This window comes from Corapipo altera, unplaced genomic scaffold (assembly GCF_003945725.1).
Source record: "Corapipo altera isolate COAL_440 unplaced genomic scaffold, ASM394572v1 113, whole genome shotgun sequence".
NCBI lineage: Eukaryota > Metazoa > Chordata > Aves > Passeriformes > Pipridae > Corapipo > Corapipo altera.
The window spans coordinates 11,069,582-11,081,977 of NW_020884895.1; the positions used below are offsets into that span (position 1 = coordinate 11,069,582).

The 12,396-nt window shown below is 46.6% G+C and overlaps 1 protein-coding gene across 3 annotated transcripts in view; it reads left to right on the top strand.

Annotated features, from left to right (window-relative positions):
- The window catches only part of VEPH1 (ventricular zone expressed PH domain containing 1), a 61,548-nt gene that overhangs the window by 23,598 nt on the left and 25,554 nt on the right, over positions 1-12,396 (top strand). For all 3 annotated transcript variants that reach the window (XM_027647481.1, XM_027647483.1, XM_027647482.1), the window contains 4 exons: positions 530-696; positions 1,772-1,981; positions 6,967-7,187; positions 11,883-12,092. In XM_027647481.1, coding sequence (XP_027503282.1) covers positions 530-696; positions 1,772-1,981; positions 6,967-7,187; positions 11,883-12,092 — 808 coding nt within the window. The remainder of the gene's footprint in view (positions 1-529; positions 697-1,771; positions 1,982-6,966; positions 7,188-11,882; positions 12,093-12,396) is intronic.

Below are 12,396 nucleotides of genomic sequence, written 5' to 3' on the forward strand. Positions count from 1 at the left end.
CTTCTTTTTTTCTCTTCTTTCTTTTTTTCTCTTCTTTTTTTCTCTTCCTTTTTTTCTCTTCTTTTTTTCTCCTCATTAACTGAAATCACACTTAGTTTGGTCTAGGGCTCAACAGAGCATCATCCCAATCTGAGAGCTCATTAAGCAGCATCCTCATGATACTGCACTTGAGAAATAAAATAGTAATTAATAGGATTTTTTTTTTACACTTCTGTTACACCTGATTAATTCTATTTAAGTTATTTATTTGGCTTCTTGGCTAAGGACATAATTTTCTACAGTGCTTTTTATGCCTCCCTGGTTTTGTACAGGTGATCCTTCCAGGCCAGGTTGGAACCTGGAGCAACCTGGGACAGTGGAAGGTGTCCCTGCCCGTGGCACGGGGTGGAACTGGGCGATCTTTAAGGTCCTTTGAACCCAAAGGGGGCTGTTACTCTCAAAAACTGGTGTCTGTGGGTGTGTGCAGGTTTTGTGGGGCTCTCTGCAGGCCTAGGGCACTGCCCACCAGCAGTCCTTGCTGTGTCCCCAGGGAACTCGATGCTGCTCCGTGTCCTGCCCGCGCTCTACGAGCAGCAGCCGCGGCCGATCGCGCTCCGGCTGCGGGACCTGCTGGCACTGACGGCCCAGCTGGACCAGGCGGAGCAGCTCCACCTCCTCAGGCTCCTCCAGGCCGTGGCCAGGAACAGAGAACTCGGGGTAAGCACCTTGGGCATGTTTCACTGCCCCCCTTCTGCAGGGGTGTCGTGTTCCGATGGCTCGGTGAGGTCTGTGCCAGCGGTGAGCCGTCCTTACAACGTGCAGGCAGTGACTTCCCATGCTAATTCCACGGAATTCTGTGGTTCCATTCCAAATTCTCCATCTAGTCATAAGGAGAACATAACAGCGATGCTGCTGGACCAAAAGGTTTGGGTTAAACCATTTGTTTTCAATGATTTTGGCTCTTCCTCTGCCATGGGAGTGTGAATTCCCATAGCTGTGTTTCTGTCAGAGGACATGAGCTGTATTGAAATACATGTCAAGGGAGATTAAAATGAGTTAGGAACTGAGGAGAACTGATAATCTTCAACAAGGAAAACCAGAAGAATGGGTTGTTTTATGCCCCATTTCTGTGTCAAAATGTCTTTCACACAGATGCAGGTCCCATTGGATTTGAGGTGCATTAGTGTGCATGTGTGTTTACACAAGAATTAATTACTCATTGCAGAGTTGTAAACACTCCATCCTGTTTGTAAGATGATTTTAAGCCTCAGCCTCCTCAAAATTGGGTTGTTACAAGAAATGACAACTCACTCACAGCGTACTTTTTAGGCAATGAGGATCTTGCCCTTTGATTTCCCCTCTGTTCCAGCTCTTGACCTTGTCATGTTCTTTAGTTTCCTATGGAAACAAAAATTTCTACAAGTCCTTTAATTTACTGTATCTTTGGGGAAGGCTGAGTCTTCTGTTGTTTTAATCAATAAAATATAGTCTGGCCTGGAGGGAGGGAAATATAAGGGTGGGGTTTTGATTTTTTTTTTTTTGAACAATTGGCCATTTCCTTACTTATTTATGCATAACTGTCATATTTCAAGGCTAAAACTTACCCTTATTCCATATGTTGAGCTGAACTTGGGTTGACCCCTGTGCAAAGGTCAGCAAGGGTGGAAAACTATTTTATTAAATCAAAGTCTAGTGGTTTATTTTTATCACTCTGGTTACATCTCTCTTGGTTATTTGTGTTCCCAATTAAAAATATATATATTCAGTTTGTTTCTGTCTGATTTTTTAATAGGTGCTGACAGAGTGTTTACCCTTTCTATTTGGGCATTTGAGGGACCCCAACCACAGTGACTTGATTCTAAATATCCTCATAGAAATATCCAGCTACGAACCAACAGCCTTGGCCCCTTTTCTGCCGACGCTGAAGGAGGTTGGGGAGAGTTTTCCAGGTCTGATTGGGCAAACAGCAAAGATCTTTGGAGCTGTTGGGCACATTGATGAGGTGAGTTTGGAAACAAAGGTGGGTTTGGGGGTTGTTTTTTTCTGAATCCTGTGTAAAGTGATACATCTAAATATGTCTTTCTTCACAAGTAGCCAGACTGCCCTACCAGGGCACAGAATCATGGAATGGTTTGGGTTGGAGGGACCTTAAAGCCCATCCCTGCCATGGGCAGGGACACCTCCCACTAGCCCAGGTTGCTCCAAGCCCTGTCCAACCTGGCCTTGGACACTTCCAGGGATGGGGCAGCCACAGCTTCTCTGGGCAACCTGTGCCAGGGCCCCACCACTCACAGCCAAGAATTCCTTCCCAATATCCCATCTAACCCTACTCTCTGTCAGTCTGAAGCCATTCCCCTTGTCCTGTTCCTCCAGGCCTTTGTGAGAAGGTGTTTAGTCACAGACAACACTGTGGGCTCATCAGTGGTGGAGAATCCCCAGGGAAACCTTTGTCCCCAGAGAAAACAGTTTCTTTTGGCCCCTTATCAAAGCCATTCCCTTAAATCCTGGGGCTGGGAGTTGGTGGTTGGCTCTGTGCCTGTGCCACAGCTCGACTGGCACACGGGGATGTCACAACCTCTTCCCTCATTGCCATAAAACCCATCCTTCCCCCTTTGGATCTCACTTTGGGTGTGTATTGGCCAGGCTGTAGGGGTCTGATCACTGTGGGTGCAGCACAGGGAGACACTACCCTTGCTGTTTCTACTGATCTTGAGCTTTATGTTCATTTAAAATTAAATTTATCTCGTAAGAATCAAAACCAGATTTGGTTTGGCTTTGTAAATCTCATTTTTGTTGTGGGGGGGAAAGCCAAAATCCTATGGAAGACTGGGAGCCAAATATAGCTTGTTGTTGTCTTCTTGTTTACTTCCATCACCCCAGCAAGTCTGACTTTTACAAGAGCTGCAGGTGACCATGTTCAATTCTGCATTTAATATTTAGGAGTCAGCATCTCCTAGAAGCTTTACAGTTTATAAGCAGCTAAGCCTGAACTGAGCACAGCTGGGATCAGAACTGAGGGATTTAATTCTGTGTTTTAGTGTGTTGAACCAGCTCTTCCCATCTGAGGGTCTCTGAGGCTCCATTTCTGCCGTGTTTGTTACTTCAAAGGGGCTGAGTTTATTTATTTTGCCTTTTGTTGTTGTTATTGTTTTATACCAATACCAAGAATAAGCAGGGAACCCACTGGCCAGGTTGTATTTCATATGTTGTTGGAAATTACAGCCTAAGGTGAAGTTTACAAAGACATGATTTGAAGAATCTTTTCTCCTTATATTTTTAATCTGTTGGTTTATGTGGGTACAGATGAGTAATTCATCTGTAGTAAGTGTTGAGTAGCTGGCACTGTGTCCCAGGTCTTATTTTTGTAGGGAGCTGCTGACTCAGCAGCAGGCTGCAATTCCAGTGCCACATGTCCAGGGGAATGGCACCTTGTCCTGTGTGTGCAGTGACACCCAGGGGACCTTGCACTTGAGACTTGAAAACATGGAGAAAAGCAGCAGGCAAAGGGTGGCAGAGGGGAACATTCCAACAGGGGACAAATGGCTCCCCTCTTGTTTTGCTTCCTGAAAAGATAGAAGTCATGGATATTTCTGAATTATGGAACATCATAAAATCCTAGAGTGGTTTGAGTTGGAAAGGACTTTAAAGCTCTTCCCACTCCATCCCTCAATGGAGTTGGAGATCTCTTCCAGCCTGGGGGATCTGATGATTCTGTGGTCTCACCTGTCCTCAGGAATCAACCTTGGAGGCATTTCTTTCTCCTTTAAGAGGAGATGATTCTTTGTCTAGGCCAGGTTGGACAGGGCTTGGAGCAACCCTGTCTAAGGGAGGTGTCCCTGCCCATGGCAGAGGGTGGAATGGGATGATCTTTAAGGTCCCTTCCAGCCCAAACCATCCTGTGATTCTGTGACTGAAAGGAAAACCAGTGCCATGGATCTCTGGCGCTGCAGGGCAGGCAGCCAGCCTGCCAGCAGAGAAGCACAACCACATCTGGCATCATAAAAGCTGGGCAGATCTTAGAGGCTCCCGTGGAGCAGTGAGAATGAATTAAAAGGGTACTCTGATCTCCAGTGTCACTGCAAAGCTCAGTCACTGCTGTGCTTTGTTTGTCCCGCTCAGGGGAAGCAGCAGAGCTGTCCCTGCACACACAAGTGCTGCTGCTGCTCTCGTGTCTCAGCCCCCCGTGCCAGTGCCTTCCTGAAACCCCCCGTGCTCACTCCTGCCCCTCTCCCCTTCCCTGTCCCGGGGCTGTGCCACAGGAATGCTGCTCGTTCTGAGGCGTGACTCGGCATCTCCTTCCCGGCCAAGCCAAACAAGCTGGGAAGGGAACAGCGATGGCAGGGCTGGAATTTTATTTGCTGATGTTTCACTTCACTGGAAGGTCTGCTTGGGGAAGAAGAGAGGTGGCAAGGATCGAGGCTTGGCCCTCTATGGTATGGATTGCGGGTGTGAGCAGCAAATCCTTTCTGCTGGCTCCCAAAAACAACCTCTCGTGCTGCCCCCGAGCCACTCTGTCCACCTTGGCAGTGCCGAGGGACCCCTGGAGAGATGAGAGCTCTGGCTGAAGAGAGATCCTTTTATTCTAAAGGTTGCCCCTTGTTTACACCCCCCACTTCTGCTGATGTCAGTGACAGTCTCAGGGGTGAAGCTGAAATCAGAACTTGTCCCTTAACCATGAATTTGTGCAAAGCAAAACACCATCTTGGGGCAGAGGGCAATTGGACATTTTAATGTATTTTTTCTCCCATTAACTGTATGTTTTGAACCAACTGAGAGTTTTAACCAACTTCTGAAAGCCTTGTGATCTCTTTTTGTAGTCTCCTGAGCCTGATTTTAAGCTAAAGCACAACACTTTGCCACACCTCATCGCTTGTATTTTAGATCTTCACCTTCTGGCAGATGTAATGCCATAAAATGCAAGGGCTGCTTATGAAAAAACACATGAATACATCAAATAAGCACTGTTAAAATCACAACGGGCTCTGTACATCCAAATAGGCTTTTTGAAGAATTTTGGATAAGAATTGGGGCAGGGATAATGACTGCTTTCATGTTGAACTATTTTGCTGTAATTTTGTTTTGTATAACAGTTACATATTATGTTACTCAGAGTTTATTGTTCTTTTACCTCACTCCAGGCGAGTAGCAGCATTTCAGCAAGGCTGGAGACACTCCAGCTGGATCAAAGTGACAGGAAAATGGTCAAAAACTGCTCCTCCAGTTTGTCTGCTGCACAGTTTGTTTAGGAAACAAAAAATGTGTTTTAAATGTTAATTGAGCCTGTGTTTATCTCTTGGGGGGAGCGTTGTCTTTCAAATAAAAGTCAACCTCTTTCAAGCCACTGAAGAAAAAGCTCCTTCAGTCACATCAGCCCAGCCCGAGGTGTAGCTGGACCTTCCCCCCCTGGCTGAAGGGAAGCAGTTTGTCCGATGCTCTTTTCCCATTTATCCCAGGTTTCCCTGAGCAAAGCCATACCTGGCTACCCAATGGAGTATCTGGTGTGAGTTCCTGAGTTAATTGCTGGTTTTTTCGCTGCTTTTTAGGTATTTTTAGTGCTGTGGAACTTAAGGTACTTAGAACAACTATAACAAAACAGGGGAGCCCTGATCTGGAGGTGCTCAAGGTCAAGCTGGATGTTCCCTATCCCTGGAGGTGTTGGGTGGCACTTGGAGCAACCTGGTCTGTGGAAGGTGTCCCTGCCCATGTGGAACAAGATGAGCTTTAAGGTCCCTTCCAGCCCAAACCATTCCGTGATTTTCACCTTTAAGCATCTGGTTTAGGATGGGAATTTGGACACGTACACACAGAAACAGCTGGCACTGGAGCTGTGTGTCCTCACCGGGCAGAGATGATAGAGTGTCTCTGCTAGAAAATATTTACATGTTTAATGTTATGATCTGAAACAAGCCCCCTTTAATCCTAATTTGCGGGGGATGTGATCTCTGCTGATAAACTGGGGAAAGCACATTGCCCTGAAGAATTGGGTGGGAACGTTCTGGCTGCAGAGGGCACGTCAGACTCCAGGGCATTGGCAGGGACTGACAGCCCGTGCCAGGCACCGTGTGAGCACATCTTAAAATGAAATCTCAATTTAAACTTCTCTTTGTTGTGCTGTCAGTCACGGCTCTGATCTGAGTGTTGCTCCTAAACTAAATGCTGTGGAAGGAGAGAACCCCTGTGATTTATGAGATCCTTTAACCTCTCACCAGTAGGGAGAGGAGATGCTGACAGGACCCCAGCTCCTGCCCCTCACTGCTCTGCCCCCCTGTGCTGGAGGAGCCCCGTTCACTGTGGGCAGCACTGGTGACAACAGACCCTGGGGTGACACTGCTGAATGTCAGCAGCACCCAACAGGCCCAGAAAGGAGTCCAGAAAATCATAAAATCCCAGGCTGGTTTGGGTTGGAAGGGACCTTACAGCTCATCCACGCTTGACACTTCCAGGGATGGGGCAGCCACAGCTTCACCTCCCTACACTCTGTTTCTGTGCCTTTCTCTTTTCAGGACCAGGTTGGATGGGGTTTGGAGCAAACTGGTCCAGTGGAAGGTGTCCCTGCCCATGGCAGGGGGTGGCACTGGATGGGCTGTGAGGTCCCTCCCAACCCAAACCATTCTGTGATTCATTGAAGTAGCTGAGCCGGGCTCAGCACAGATGAAAGGGGAGCTCAGTGCCGCTGGTGCCCTGAGCCAGGCTGACCTACCAACTAGAAGAATGTAGGGGCCTTCAAAGGGGCTTTAGGGACTCTGGCTCGAGGTCTGAGGAGGAGACAAGATGTACTGAGTTAGGCTGGGTTAGGTAATACCAAGAGGAACAAAAGTCACATAGCAGCACACACAAATAAACTGTGTTTGAGGCACAGTTGGTTATTGTGGGGCAGCCACTCTTCCCCAGGGACAGTGACTCAGGCAGCACCACACAAACCTCCCTGCACAAGCAAACACTGAATTAATGTGTTTAAAACTGTTCTTATCTCCTCGTGTTGCCCAGGAGAGAGCCAGGACCTGCCTGCTGTACTTGGTGAACCAGCTGGCCAACATGGAGCACTCATTTCACCATATTCTGCTGCTGGAAATTAAGAACCTCACCGACACCTTCTCGAGCATCCTGGGCCCCCAGAGCAGGGACATTTATCGCATGAGCAACAGCTTCACTGCCATAGCCAAGCTCCTCGTCCGGCAGCTCGAGGCTGACAGCACACCAGGAGCCAGGTAGTGTTTGTGTGACAAAGCCCCTCCAGGGCTGTGTGAGGCAGCATAAATTCATATTAAATCTGTTCGAATTGCCATGAAAAAAGCCAAGTCTCAGATAAGCACAGTCAAAAATCGATCAGGGAAGTCAGCCCACACAATTATCGTTGAGTTTGTCTAGAAAATACCCACTGAGGGTGATGAGAACAACGACTGGCTTAACTCCCTGGTAAAGGTTTGCCGAAGAACAGGCTGGAAAAAATTTCTCAGGCATCTACAAAGAGATGTTCTGCTCATTCAGCTGCTTCTGAGTGTGTATCCTAAGGTTGAAGGGTTGGGAGTGTTGTGGAGTTCCTCAGGGTGAGACTATAAGTGTTATTTAAATACATGGTGGTAGTCACTTTTAATTAGTGAGGGACTCATAATTAGAGTTGTGTATGCTGACACAGGTCACGAGGGCACAAAGGAATAGTGATTCTGTGGAAAAATGTAACCCAGATGTCAGAAAAGCCATAACCATGAAGGACAGCCTTGGAGCCAGGCTGGGAGTGCTGGAGCCAAAACACTGAGGTCATTGGAGAAACAAGTAATTGGTGTCCTGGAGAGAGTTAAAAATGAAAAAGAAACCAGGAGAGAGTCCCTCCCTTTACTGCAGGGCTGTGAGAAATGTCCAAACTTCACCTGGTGGGAAAGCCCTCCATGGAACTGAGCCCTCGGCACTCGTTTATGAAAAATATCCTTGGAGATAATGCCAAAGCCAAGTGGAGATAACAGAGTGAGCATGAAACAACACACTTGTTCCAAACCAGGCAAGTTTACTGGAAAAAAGAGGCAGCCAGATGTCACTTGGTGAAGGGACTAGAGGGATGTCATGTATTCTGGGAACTGCAGAGGAGCAGGACAGGGATTGAGACACAGTAATAATTTATACAACCCATCATGGTGCCTCAATTTATGGCTGAAAAATTACTTTATTTGTTAAAATGTTCCCATATTCCTACTCCTTGTTATCTTCTGTGCTTAACATTTATCTGTAGAGCTGATAAAAAAAAAACCACTTAAAAACAAGAGAAGGTTTTCATTAAAACCTTGCTATGTTTCCTTGTTTCTCTCTAAAATGCCCTTTGTTAAGGACTTGCTTTGCCAAGGAGAAGAAGCTTCATCATCTTCATGAGTGTGGTTACAGATGATTTTTTTTATTCTCCATCTGCTCCCTGATTTTATTTACTTATTTATTGATTTTAAATGTTATTCCCTCCCCAGCCCTCTGTGCCCCTGGCTCCTTGTGTTGGCTGGGAGAGATCACAGCAAACCCCCAATTTTTCACAGTTACAGTTTTTAGCTCTTTGGTTTTACATTTCAGGCCTGTGTGGAGCAAAGGATCAGCTCAGTCAGGCAAGGCTAAAATGAGAGTTCTCTGCTGATTTAAGCTGAGTTTGCTCTGACTTGTCCTTGGTGAGTGGGACTGATCCAGACATTGGCATGGAAATGCCCTCCCAGCTCTGGAGCTGCTGCAGCCACTGAACTCAGAGGTTTATAGGGAGCAGCAATCAAGAGTATTTGTGCTGTGAAGGGGAAATAGGGTTTTAAAATGTGTGGCTGGATTATAACCATTCCTCCCAAAACTCGGGTGTTTACATAAGAGGAAGCCGATTCCTTTGGAGCCAGGGTTGGCTCGGGGTTGTTTGACCCAGGGAATTTTACATGCAGGGAGTGCAGAGCATAATTAAAACCAGGCCATGTTCTGGTGCCCCTTACTGTCACAAAATTGCAAGTTATTCAGCCTCAGAGGTGCTTTTTAAGAACATATAGAGTTTTAATGGACTTATCCAGCCTAGGAGTGGAGCGTAGTCAATTAAAAAGAGGCAAGGAAGGAAATTTGGAGATACTTCCAAGCCCTGGATCTGGGTAAGAACTGAGCACAACTGGCTCCACCAGTGCTGCCCATCTCAGTGCCATGGCTGCATGGAATTACCTTTTAAACTGAAAGAGGAGAGATTTAGATTAGATACAAGGAAGAAGTGCTTTACTCAGAGGGTGGGGAGGCCCTGGCACAGGTTGCCCAGAGAAGCTGTGGCTGCCCCATCCCTGGAAGTGTCCAAGGCCAGGTTGGACAGGGCTTGGAGCAACCTGGGCTAGTGGAAGGTGTCCCTGCCCATGGCAGGGGTGGGACTGGATGGGCTTTAATGTCTTTCCAACCCAAACCAATCTGATCATTCCATGATCTTTTCTCCACCACTTGCCTACTTCAAACCTCTGTCCTGCCTGAGGAAGTGATCAGTGATTGTGTCTGTCCAGTGGCAAACCACAAGGACCCACACTGAACCCATTCTTGCTGCCTCCATCCCCTCAGAGGTGAAGCCCTGGCAGCAACCAGGGCTTGGTTAAAATACACCTCGAGTGTATTTTTAGCAGTCTCTGTTTGTGATGCTCTTTTCCCCTAAAACTCGATTTCTGATGCTGATAATGGTCTGGAGAAATGTCCTTCCTGTCCTTCATGCTCATGTACCACCCTTGAGCTGGTGACCTGTGCACTGGGCTCTCTCTGCACACGGAATCTCAAAGCCTGAAGTGATGAGCAGCCTGGTGCCATCTCTCAGGGCAGGTCATTGTGGTTCCTCCACAAGCTCGTGCATCTCAAAAACAGGCTGAGCTTGGGTGTAAACTGATCCTGCTCAGCAGCCTCAGCAATGTCCCCAAAGCCTCCTGCCAAGATTTCAGACAATGGTTTGTTTTGCAGGGGCTGGGAGGGGGCCCAGCAGGAAGGGCTGCCAGGCCCCCCCTCAAACATCCTGCTTGGGGCTGGTGCTCGTGGCTTCCCCGGGGATTGGTGGGAGTGCAGAGCTGGCACACGTGAGAGCAGATGGTCCCCAGGGATGGTCCCTCGGGATCCCTCCTGCTTCCCTGCTCCGAAATCCTGGGCACCAACAGAGTCAAAAACCAGGTGGTGGCTTGAGGAGCACCAGGCAGTGAGAACTGCACCCTCCACACCCTGAGGAGTGACTTCTTTCTGCTCCACATGTGGAAAGTAGGATTCACTAACATGTTTCTCTGAGGTCTTTTCCAGCCTTAACAATTCCATGATCCTTTAGGAGAAGTATTTCCTTTTATTCCTTCCCAAAGCCATCGGAGCCCAACGGGAGAACACTGGACAAAGAGAGGTGCTGTTCTAAACCACCATTTTTATTTCCAAACTTCATCAAGGCTTCCTGGTTTGGGTCTGTCATTCACAACACCCCCCCAGTCCATCAATCCCCTCTCTGTGAGCAGAGGCTTTCCATGTATTTCCATATGGAACAGACCTTTTCCTTAGTGCTCAGCTCCCACAATGGGAGCAGTGTTGGGAGTCCTGTTGGAGTGACAGCTTCCCCATAAATTAAATCTCGTCCTACATCCCCAGAAAGATTTGTTAGCAAAGGTCATATCAAGGTTCTTTATTACAGAAGAATATTTTTAAAGTGCTCCTCGGTGTTAATATATTACGAGATCTTGCTTAAATTAAAAACAAGACAAAACTCGCCAGCTCCCCTGAGAAATATCCTGAGCTGCCTTTATCAAAACAAATGAAAAAGCGCATTTTGTGCTGCAGTATTTCTAGTTGTTTCTTTAAAAACATGCTTTGTACAATTGGTAATTTGCAGTTTGGGGAGTTTTTAATGGGCCCCCCGACTGTGAGCGTGACTTGTTGAGACTCTGCTGCTTTGGAAGTGCTGTGTTAAAACTCTCATTTGTGGTTTTATATATCCAGATTTTACAGATTTAGCTATTCAGATGTTTGTTCATCAGGAAACATACAAAAAAAAAAAAAAAAAAAAGAGAAAACCAAACAAAGAAATGATCAGAAACAAAACAAACTTTGTTTAAAGCTGTGGGTAGAGTTTAAAAAGTAAATACTGTCCAGGACCCCTTAGTTCTCTAAAATTCCTCTAGTTAGAGTGGGGGGGGGGGCTGGCCCAGGTTGCCCAGAGAAGCTGTGGCTGCTCCTGGATCCCTGGAAGTGTCCAAGGCCAGGTTGGATGGGGCTTGGAGCAACCTGGGACAGTCGAAGGTGTCCCTGCCCATGGCAGGGGTGGCACTGGATGGGCTTTACAGTCCCTTCCAACCCAAACCATTCTAAGAATCCTTAATTCTGGGATTTTAAGACTGACATAACACATATAAAACAAATCTACTTGTCCTGTTCATTTTAACTCTTCATTTTCTCCCTCCTGAACCACAGTGACATTGCCTAGAACTTTTCCTGAGCCTGTTTCTGCTGACTTTTAAATTATATTTTTCTTACTCAGGGTGCAGTAATTTGGTAAGAACTTCATGTACTTTGGTCAAACATTTAAAACCACAGAGCTCTATAAACTCTGAAAATTGCTTGACTTTTGCTTTGTGAAAATTATGTAATAAGTCAGTGTTTAGCAAGCTTGGGAGGATGGTTTGAGTTCAGATGAAAAACTTTCTCCAATGGACAATCAGGAAGAGTTGTGATTTGCTTATGCAGATACAGCACATGAGTTTCTAATCCAGGGTTGCCAGAGATGTTCAGTGTTTCTGATCCATCAGAGACATTCATCTAGAAGATGTTCCTGAAAATAATCTAAGGGAATCTCTGCTAAAACATATTTATTTTATCAGATCCACGATATAGGTCACAGGCAGAAAAGTAGCATCAGCATCACTGTGAACAGTGGGCCAGGGTTAAATCTCTGATCTCTGCTTCCTTAGGGTGGAAAAGGACACTGAAACAGAACCTCCTGTACCACTGGAGGACTTAAAATCTGTTGTGGATGGAAATGAAGAAGATGAAAAGCTTCAAGTCAAAATCCAGGCTTTTGAAGAGAAAATAAATGTTGACAACAGCACTCCTGGCTCAGTGAGGAGATACAGCCTGGGCCAGGTTTCCAAAGAAGAAAGGAAGGATATGAGATTTAACAGGTATGGCTCTGTAAAATGTGTCAGGGGGTTTGTGGATGTCAGCTTTGCCATAAACTTTATCCAAACACTGAGGATTTGGTCCATTTGCACGATCCCTATGGGCATCAACAGCCTAATTTTAGCCAAGTCTCATATCCACGAGTTCAAAGTCTGGGTGAAATATTTCTTAATCATGGAATGGTTTGGGTTGGCAAGGACCTTAAAGCCCATTTCATCCCACCCCCTGCCATGGGCAGGGGCACCACAGGTTGCTCCAAGCCCTGTCCAGCCTGGCCTTGGACACTTCCAGGGATCCAGGGGCAGC